Source organism: Onychomys torridus, chromosome X (genome assembly GCF_903995425.1).
Source record: "Onychomys torridus chromosome X, mOncTor1.1, whole genome shotgun sequence".
Classification (NCBI taxonomy): Eukaryota; Metazoa; Chordata; class Mammalia; order Rodentia; family Cricetidae; genus Onychomys; species Onychomys torridus.
The window spans coordinates 131611889-131622631 of record NC_050466.1 but is presented as its reverse complement, the minus strand read 5'-3'; the positions used below and the strand labels follow the sequence as shown (position 1 = coordinate 131622631).

The following is a 10743-nucleotide window of genomic DNA, read 5'->3' as shown; positions in this document are numbered from 1 at the left end:
AGTGGGCGGGGCCTCGGCGGCGGGCGCTGTGGGAGCAGGGCAGGCGCTGTGGGAGGGGACGTCAGAGCGAGGTGGTGAGCAGAGCTGGTCGCGTGAGGTGTGGCGGCTCCGCTTCAAGTGTGACTGGTGGCGACGGCCTCGTCTGAGAGCCGAAGAGCCCGTGCAATTCCCCGAGCTCTGAGCGCGGTCACCATGGACCGCCCGGATGAGGGGCCTCCGGCCAAGACCCCCCGCCTGAGCAGCTCGGAACCCCGTCAGCGCGACCTGCCGCCCCCGCCACCCCCGCCGCTCCTGCGACTGCCCCTGCCTCCACCCCAGCAGCGTCCGAGACCCCAGGAAGAAACCGAGGCTGCACAGGTGCTGGCTGACATGAGGGGGGTGGGCCCCACGCTGCCCCCGCCACTGCCCTATGTCATTCTCGAGGAGGGAGGGATCCGCGCGTATTTCACCCTGGGTACTGGGTGTCCCGGCTGGGATCCTGCAATAGAGTCGGGATTTGGGGAGCCCCCTCCCACAGGGATCATGGATACACTCCCCTCTTCAGAAACCTCCGGGGGGAGCCTGGAAATTGACTTTCAGGTTGCAGAGCCCAGCAGCCTTGCTGGAGAGAAGGCCCTAGAAACCTGTAGCTTGGGGGGGTGGGGGCCCCAGATGTTAGTCGGTCCAAAGAGGAAGGAAGAGGCTATCATCATAGTGGAAGATGACGATGAGGATGAAAAGGAAAGTGTGAGGAGGCGGCAGCGGCGGCGTAGGAGGAGGAGGAGGAAGCTGAGGAAGGTGAAGGAGAACCGCGAGAGGGGTGCCCAGAGGATGGAAAGCATACTGCAGGCCCTGGAGAGCATTCAAATGGACCTGGAGGCGGTGAACATCAAGGCCGGCAAGGCCTTCTTGCGTCTCAAACGCAAATTCATCCAGATGCGAAGACCCTTTTTGGAGCGCAGAGACCTCATCATCCAGCACATCCCAGGCTTCTGGGTCAAAGCAGTATCCTTCTCATCGATACTCATGGGCCAGAAGCCCATGTCTGAAGGAGAGATGTGCAGAAGAGAAACAAGGGGTGTGGGGGAGGGTCAGAGATGGGAGTGAATCCCCATTAGAAGATTCTAGAACGAGAAGAGGGATGGCAAGGGGGCAAAATAGCATAAAAACTGGACTGGAGATGGGAAAACAGTAGCACCATAACATAAAAATTAAAAAAAAAAAATGGATCACAGACAGTAAAAGAGGGAGGGATAACAGAGAAGGCACGCAGCTGATAAACAGGATCACAGATAGTAAAAGGGGGAGGGGAATACAGGTGATGAGCTGACAGTTGGGAGGGAGGACAAATAAACTCCAGGAAGGGTGCTGAAACCACACAAGGCTCTGTAAGCCTGAGTCTCTGCTTACATATCTCTAGAGACCTCAAATCTGTCTACAATACCCTCTATTAGAGGGGAAATGAGAGAAATGGGATGGAACCCCTGAAGAATCAGGAGAAAGACCACTTGGATATGGAGGTCAAATGGTTAAATGAAGGAAAAGGTAGACCAGGAAGAATCCAATCCACTATTGAGCTCATCTCCAGGAAACACATATGTAACATTTGAAATACATAGGTTCAACATTTTAATAGAATTTATGTAGATATAAATACTTGGCCCATGATAAAACATGTCACATGATCACAGGCCCTCAGCAGACAGGCACAGGATGAGGCAACAGGGCCTAAGCATGCAGACCACTAGAGCCACTTATACATCATGTGGACACTGACCATCAACACCTACACATACAACAGCATGTAAATACAGGCTCTTGGTAACCAAATACATTAATACTTAGACTTGGGCTTTCAGCTCCCAGACCCATAGCATTTTGTGAACATAAGCACCTGTCACCAAGAGACAAGGATCACGTGGACATGGTCACAGAGCCTTAGCATCCAGACACACAGCAAATATGAACCATGGCAAGGCTACCTAACACTGAGGCTTAATATTGCATAAGCACTCATTTATTCCACATACATCACTCAAACATAAAAGGAATCCTCCTGCTTCAGCCTGTTTTGCTCTGCCCTCCTTCATATTGAACAGTAAATCCTTGACCTAAACTGCTCCACTCATTAGTTCCTCAACCACCCCAAAATTTCAATCTTGATCAACCAACGTGATGAAGACATTTTCCGCTACTTGACCAATCTCCAGGTCAGAGGAAGAAGGAAAGCCAAGGAATCTGGTCCTTAGAGGTGAGGGGGGGGGGGTGGGAAGGGCCATGGAAGGGATATGTACCACCATTACCCCCACCCTGAGCAGGTACAGGATCTCAGACATATCTCCATGGGCTACAAAATGAAGCTGTACTTCCAGACCAACCCATACTTTACAAACATGGTGATTGTCAAGGAGTTCCAGCGCAACCGCTCAGGTAAGTGGCAGAATAAATCTGTGGCCCCCATATTATCATTTCTACTCCCTTCTGCATCCCTTCCTCTTTTTTTAGGCCGGCTGGTGTCTCATTCTACACCAATACGTTGGCACCGGGGGCAGGAACCCCAGGCCTATCATCGCAGGAACCATGACACCAGAGAAAGTTTCTTCAACTGGTTTTCCAACCACAGCCTCCCAGAAGCTGACAGAATTGCTGAGGTGAGACCCCTCCTGGCATTGCCAAAGAAAGCCTTGCCAGACTTGCCCCTGCGTGCCTGAGAAATTGTGACTAGGTTCTAGGGCTTACACTCATGGCTCTTTTCTCTCTTTTACCCCCCTCTCTCAGATTATCAAGAACGACCTATGGGTTAATCCAGTGCGCTACTACATGAAAGGACGTGGCTACAGGACAAACAGAAGGAAGCAAGACAGAAAGGAAAGGTGACTCAAGAATTGGTGCCTGAGAGGGTTTTTTTGTTTTGTTTTGTTTTCAAATAGGGCAGAGACTAGACTAGTGTCACACAGGATTTATAGAGGTGCAAGGGACCACTGAGATAATTCAATGCATTGTTTACAAATGAGCAGTGATGCCCAGAAGTGGCCTGAGGTTACATAGTTAGGGGTGGCAATGGGACTTTCCCCCATTCTCAGAAGTCCTAGTACCCTACTGCCTTCCCAGTTTCTCCCATTAACCTTATACTCAGCTTCAAACTTCCCCACAGTAAAGCCAAGAAAGAATATGAAATGGTGATCATGGAAGATGCTCATGACCATTATGCCATTGAAGACATTCTCAGTGAAATCTCAGAAACTGATGAGATCACTGACAATGAGACCATTCATGACATCAAGATCTCTGACTTCATGGAGACCACTGACTACTTTGAGACCACTGATAATGAGGTAACCGACATCAACGAGCCCCTGTGTGACAGCGAGAACCCTGACCATACTGAGGGCCCCAACAATAAGGTCGAGAGCAATGCTGCCAGTACAGATGACAGCAGCGAGAACCCAGACGAGAAGAACACCTCTGACAGTGAGGATTCCACCAATGAGAAAGCTGATGGCGACAGCGAAAACCTTGAAGGTGACAATCAGCAGGGTAATATCATCCAAGAGAGCAGTGATAGTGACCGTGGAGACGAGGGCAGTGATGACGAAGATAATGATGGCAATGAAGGTGACAGTGAGGGCAGTGATGATGATGGCAATGAGGGTGACAATGAGGGCAGTGATGATGATGACAGGGACATTAAATACTATAAGAATGGCATTGAAGTCTTTGAGAAGACTCTAGATAACAGCACCAACCAGGATGTCTATGAGGAGGAGGTCGAAATCATCTCTGACGATTCCACAGAGGAAGAAGAGGAGGAGGCCAGTGAGGAAGGTGAGCTAGGTCCCTCCCCCTTCCTTTGTCTCCTGAGAATGCCCAGGCTTCTTTGGGCAGCTAGTGGTGAGGTGAACACGTATGTTCTCTCACTCAAAGGACAGAACAGTTAATTTCACCTCAAGGAGTGGGAAAGGAGAGGGAGAGCCAGGGAAAGGAGGTACCATTTGAGTTGGAAGTTGTTTTTCTGCTAAAGAGCAATATGGAGCCTTCTACATGGTTACTCCATCAGTAACCTAGAATGTTTCGCAAGGCTTCCAGGATTATCTGAGGACCCTTCACCAGGTTTGAAAGCTGCTTCCCACAGAAGGGTTTGCTGATCAAATGCATTAGGCAAATAAAGCGTACAGCATCCTCTACACATTCTGAGACCCCTGCCTTTAAAAACCCCATTACACTTCGCAGAACTCCCCATTTCCCAAACTTCTGGACCACCGAACATGGTCTTTGTCCAACAAGGTATGCATTTGGGGAACTGCTTAGGAAAGATTGCACATGAAAGTCTGAGGGGAAGAGCAGTATTTAAGGTGACTCCCAGGTTTAGTTCTGGCCTGGAAGACTAGTGAAAGAACTCCTTTGAGGAGTGGGAAGCCCCTGAGGGAGGTGGAGAGGATGGGGAAAAACCATTACTGAAGGCTTGCTCATGGGGTTCCTGGCAAACTTGCATTGAAGAAAGGAGCAGGGCACAAAGGGTGAAGGGTTAGGGAGTGAGGAGCCACATACACATATTTTGGGGTAAGCTAGGGAGACTAAGGAAACTGTCGGTCTTCTTTGCCTCCCGTCTGATGGCGTCACTTTTCTCCAAGGATGCCAGGCAGAACTGCCCAGCTCTGGAGTGGGGGTGGGGAACCGGATTTAAGAAGACAAACTGGAGTCTGTTTGGATCGCACTAAAGGCAAAAAGTAACTGATGAGCATACGCCCAAGGCCTGCTCAGGAACAGACACACATTGAGGAGTATCGGGGCAGAGGGAGAAAAAGCTACTTTCAGGGATGTTCCCTTTTGACTGGGCAAAGATAAATGCTCTGCCTTCCTGCCTCCCTCAGCTCCTCTAACCTTGGGTTCGAATACCAACAATCTCAGTGGCACTTCCTCTCCCATCTCCCTCCCCTCCTGTGTCCTCTCTCTCACCCTCCCTGTTCCAAGCAGAGGAACTTGGCAAGTGGTCCCAGGCCCTCAAAAGCCACAGCTATTTTGTTCTGTTCACTTTTCGAGGGCCGTCCAACCACGCTCCTCCTTCTCCCCTTCACAGATACCGAACTAACCGAGGACAGCTACATAGAGGAACAAATCTATGAGGATGAAGGAAGTGAAGTGAATTCCGATGATTCTGATATCCAGGAGGTGCTGCCGGTCCCAAACGCTTGGGCCCGCCTGGGGAAGAAAGGGAAAATCGGATAAACATCTTACCCTTTGGGGGCTCTCTCTATATACCCCTATACCCTATCCCATTTGCCCTCCTCTTCAGCTAGGGCTGTGCGGCCCCACATTGCACTTCTGGGGGAGACCGACTTATTACACGGGTTTAAAGTTTATTTTTATGGTTTAGTAATTGCAGAATCCTTATTTGGAGGAGGAATTACCCTCCCCTTTGGCCCTCCTCCCCTGCAGGCTTCTGTGTGCTGCTAATCTTATTTATTGTGATGCCTTGGTCAGGGCCCCTCTAGCCCCCTCCTCGTGAGCATAGGCCCAAGCCCCTCTCTCCATGCTCTGTGAACAACATCCTGATCACTAAGTGAGGAGGGCCGCTGTGACCTTCGTCACAACTGCGCAGTGGCCTCGAGACTCTGCTACCACCCCCTTCTGCGAAGTCTCTCTCCAATCCCTTTCTTCCCTTCACCAGCCCTGACCGCTAGCCTGCCCGCCTCAGTGTCTTTGCAAGGCAGCTTCGCCTTTGTGGTACCCCTGCTCCCCAGAAGCCCCGCCCCTTTCCCCGTGACCCTTGACGAGCCTAATAAAACTGAGCAAATTCAAAGTGCCACTTGGAGTCTTTTGTCCGCCTCACTGCGCCGTCCCTTGGCCGGCAGGAAACGCCCTGGCACGATGCTGGTACTGAACGGTTTCACTGGCGGAGTACAGCTCCGCGAGACTGCAAAAGCATTGCATCAGACCAATGCGGACTGCCCTAGCCAATGACTGGACGAGGTTGGGGGCACCCCCTCCCACCCTCAGAGACCTAAGAAACCCAGCCAGGTAGGAAAGCGCTTCCCACGCCTTTTCCTCTGGCGCACGCGCAGAAAGATCCTGCGTCCTAGAACATCAATTTGGTGATTCATCTATTCGTTTACAGTGCGTCAAACCATTTTTTCAGGCCTAGTTCAAGCTGGGCGTGGGGGAGCTTTTTTTTTTTTTTTTTTTTTTTTTGTTCACACATAGTTTTTTAAAAAAAGAAGTCACGACAACAGTCTAGACAGCACAACCGAGTCACGAAGAAGTGTTCTTCTGTCTTAGGGAGGGGGTGCAGGGTTCCTGGCCTTGGGCCCAGTGGGCAAAGCAGGGAAAAAAGATGGTCTAGGTCGTGGAGTTTGCATTGAAGATAATGGGAAAGCTAAGGAAAATTACTGTGTAGCTGTGTGATGAGACAGACAGGCTGGACATTTAAAAGGCAAGCTTTATCTGGAAGACCTTGGAAAGACTAGCAAATGCTAAAGTTTATTTCAACAGACACCAGAAATGTTTACCATATTCACTCAATCATAATGATGACTAATTTTTTAATTATTTTATTATTTAAGATTTATTTTTATGTGTGTGGGTGTTTTGCCTGCATATTTATATGCGCACCACTTGCTTGCCTGGTACCGGTAGAGGTCAGAAGAGGATATCAGATCCTCTGGAACTGGAGTTACAGACGGTTGTGAGCTGCAATTGGATGCTAGGAACCCAACTTGGGTCTTCTGCAAGAGCAGTAAGTGCTCTTAACCACTGAGCATGGCTCCAGCCCCCTATTTTAATTATTTTAACTATGTGTAGTGTACAGAGGTGTACATATGTGCAGGTGTCCAAAGAGGCAAGAAGTGTCAGGTCCCCTGCACCACTCTACCAATGGTGCTCTGGAACCAACCTCTGGTCCTCTGGAAAAGCAATATATACTCTTAACCACTGAACCATCCTTCGAGCCCTAAAGATGCCTTTTAAGTAGATACCCTAGTGGGTTTTTAATCAATATATCTCCTGAACTTCCCGTCCAAAGCCTTATTTCGAAGGACAGCTTTGTCAAATTTGCATTTTAGAAAATGCCCCCTGCTGATTGCCAGGAGCATGGAAGGAGAGTCGTGTGGAAGTGGGGTTATCTGTAGCTCAGATGAGAGGGGCATGGTGTGGACAAATTTGGAAATTTGTTTGGTTTTGGTTTTGGTTGTTTGTTTTTCGAGACAGTGTTTCTGGCTGCCCTGGAACTCACTCTGTAGACCAGGCTGGCCTCGAACTCACAGAGATCCACCTGCTTCTGCCTCCCAAGTGCTGGGATTAAAGGCGTGCGCCACCACACCTGGCTGAATTTGAAATTCTGTTTGTTTGTGTTTGGTTTTTGAGACAGGGTTTCTCTGTGTAACATCCTTAGCAGTACTGCAACTCATTTTGTAGACTGGGCTGACTTCGAACTCACAGAGATCCACCTGCTTCTGCTTCCCAAGTGCTGGGATTTGGAAATTTTTAAGAGATTCTTTTTTAATTTCAGAACAGTTTTAGATCTGAGAAATACTGCAAAAAAAAAAAAAGAGAAGTCTTGAATACCTCACAGCCAGTTTCCCTTATTATTTATATTTCACATTAGTCAATTAAAGAACCAATATCATCACATTCAATTATCCAAAGTCTGTATCTTATTCAGGCTTCCTTAGTTTTAACCTATGGTCCTTTTCTGTCTCAAGTTCTCATCCAGAATACCACACTCATTTAATCATCATGTCTGTCTCCTTAGATTCCTCTTGGTTACGGCACTTTCTCAGAGTTTCCTTGTTTTTGATGCACTGGAATTGTCAACACTTGAGGAATAGTTTGTAGAATGTCCTCTGACTAAGAAATATCTGTTATTTTCTACTTATTACAGAGGGTTATAGGTTTGAGGGAGGAAGGCCATTTTCCTTTCATCATATCAAAGGTAGATACTATGAATATGACATCACTGTAGATCTTAACTTTGATCACCCAGTCTATCAGGTTTCTCTGCCCTAAAGTTACTCTTTCTTCCTTGTCCTGTACTCTGCAGAGAAGTCAAGTGCAGCCCATGCTTAAAAAATGAGAAATTATGCTCCTTTTACTTGAGAGGAAAGAGCCTACATAAACTAATTGGAATTCTATTGCACAAGAACTCTCCCTGTTCCCTAATAGCTTTTAGGATACTGGAACTGACAGCCTTTGCCTATGGTAAGTGAGAATAAAGGAGTAAAGACGGTGCTAGGTTGCTGTGGGATCCTTAGCAAGACCCCTTCCCTTTCTGGGCCTTTTCTTCTTTGCTATGGTTTGAATGCTAGATCTTAGAAATAGCTCTACATGTTCTTGATAAATGTTTTGGAGAAAAGATATAGATTTCGATGATTCTGATTTTGACCTTGACTCACCTTGTCAAAGTAAGGTAAACAGGATTGAGACTTAGAAGGGAGGACTGTCTTAGCCAGGCATGGTGCTGCTTACTTCTAAGTACTCAGAAGGCCAAGGCAGCAAGATTGCTTTTAAGGCCGGAATTCAAGACCAGCCTGAGCAACACAGCAACTTTCCATTTTTCTGTAGTCTTCAAAAGGAAAAACTAGCTATTGGAATAAAAGGGGGCCGGCTGTGGTGGCACACGCCGTTAATCCCAGCACTTGGGAGGCAGAGACAGGTGGATCTCTGTGAATTCAAGGCCAGCCTGGGCTACCAAGTGAGTCCCAGGAAAGGCGCAAAGCTACACAGAGAAACCCTGTCTTGAAAAACCAAAAAAAAAAAAAAAAAAAGAAAGAAAAAGAAAGGAAGGAAGGAAGAAGAAATAAAGGGGACTGGGCAGTGGTGGCACACACCTTTAATCCCAGCACTCGGAAGGCAGGTGGATCTCTGAGTTCAAGGCCAGCCTGGTCTACAGAGTTACAGAACAGCCAGGGCTACACGGAGGGACCCTGTCTCGAAACCCCCTCCCAAAAAAGGAAAGAAAAAGAAAGAGGGGCCGAGCAGTGGTGGCACACACCTTTAATCCCAGAATTCGGAAGGCAGAGGTAGGTAGATCTTTGAGGGGGTTCAAGGCCAGCCTGGTCTACAAGAGTTCCAGGACAGCCAGAGCTGTCAAAAAAAACAAAACAAAACAAAACAAAACAAAAAAAGGTAAGGGGGTGTCTCATGCAAGGTAATGCAGTATATGCAGTATCTCAAGACTAGAGTTTATAGAACAGAATCTTAACCAAGGCACCTTGTGAAGAATAAGGATATATATCCCTGAACTATCTGAAGCCAGTCCCGGTGAGCAAGTATGTGTGAAGGTGAAGGGAGAAGAGGAGGTCTCAGAGTGGACCAGAAAGGAAGTCAGCCTGGCAAGAATAGCTCAGTCAGTGTAACAGGGAGCAAGCCTGGTTGGTTCCTCTTGCCTCAGTGTATCAAAATGATGTAATTCCCTCATCCTCTCTAGCAGGTTTCAATCCTCCCAATTACTATTTTAGCCTTATTATTCTGGGAAACGCAGCCCAGGGCTAACAACCTGCCCAAGATCCCAGGACAGAGTCTAAACTTGAAGCTAGTCTTCGAAGTCTAGTCTTCATCATGTTCTCCCCCGATCAAATCTTCTACTCTTCATTCTGGCATGTGAGGCTCTTCTTTATCCACCTATCCAAAAGGGACCCTAGTCTTCTGGGACACTCTTAGGAGTCCGTTATGGGAGTTTAATATGGTTGGCCAGAGTGCTCATGCCCTGGGCTCAAGTGCTTCACCCAGAGTGACATCTTGTTATAAGTACTCTCCTTTCTCAATCCCACTCTTCAAAAAGAAGGTTAGAATGCTTTTAATGTCAAATCTAGCTCTAACATACAGCATACAGCAAGCATCAGAGAACATGGGCATCATTAGCTGGGACTATAAACAGAAACCAGAAGAATGAGTAATGATGGGTCCCCAGGGCCTGTTCTCGTGTTAAAACTACTTGTTTTTGTCAACTTCACATTTTACAGCCCTCCACAACAAAGGATACTGCAGTTGGGTGGGAGGTTCCCAAGATCTCCTGGTGTCACATAGAAGCGCCATTCACTTTTGTAGACAGAATCAGATTGGCAGGGACAAAACTAGATTCAGGAATGTCCCTCCTTAGATGACCCAAAAAGCCAGCATTTGTTCTCTCAATTGTTCATTTAACACATTGTCACTGAGTACTTACTATGTGCCTCATACTAGACTAGGAATATAACAAGGAAAGAAAAGAAAAGAAAAGAATGTCTGGCCTATTGGAGCTCGGAGATCAAGCTCAATTTTTTGTGTCATTGATCTCTTTTGTGGCCTAATGAAGCCTATAGCCCCTTTCTCACAAAAATATCTTTTAAAATCAGAAAAAAAATCTAGAATTAGAAAGAAAGCCAAAAATTGAAATAGTAAAATACAGGAAAAGTATATGTGCTAGAGTCCATTAAACTGTAAAATGCTATGGCTTAATGACTACAATGATTATCATGATTTTAGGTTTTTTAATTTTTATTTATGTGTGTATTTTGGTGTGTGCTCCCATGCATACACTCATGCGTGCTAGGCAAAGGTGTGTGGCACATGTGCTCAGGTTCCCATGAAGACCAGAAAAAAGGTCTCTAATCCCATGGAGCTGGAGTCACAGGCAAGTGACATTTGTGCTGGCAACCAAACTCAGGTCCTCTACAAGAGCAGCAAGCTTAACCATTGAGTTGTCTCTCTGGCTCCCGATTATCATGATTTTAAACACTAATTATAAATTTCAGAGGTTATATATTTGAGATATCTGCAACTTTATATGAT

At 47.1% G+C, this 10743-nt stretch overlaps 1 protein-coding gene across 1 annotated transcript; it reads left to right on the top strand.

Annotated features, from left to right (window-relative positions):
* Positions 1-27: 27 nt before the first annotated feature.
* Tspyl2 (TSPY like 2) lies at positions 28-5782 on the top strand. Its single transcript, XM_036175473.1, has 7 exons — positions 28-984; positions 2112-2189; positions 2298-2409; positions 2485-2630; positions 2758-2852; positions 3134-3804; positions 5057-5782. The coding sequence occupies exons 1-7, from the start codon at positions 193-195 to the stop codon at positions 5203-5205; spliced, it is 2043 nt and encodes a 680-aa protein (XP_036031366.1). The 5' UTR covers positions 28-192; the 3' UTR covers positions 5206-5782.
* The last annotated feature ends 4961 nt before the right edge of the window (positions 5783-10743 follow it).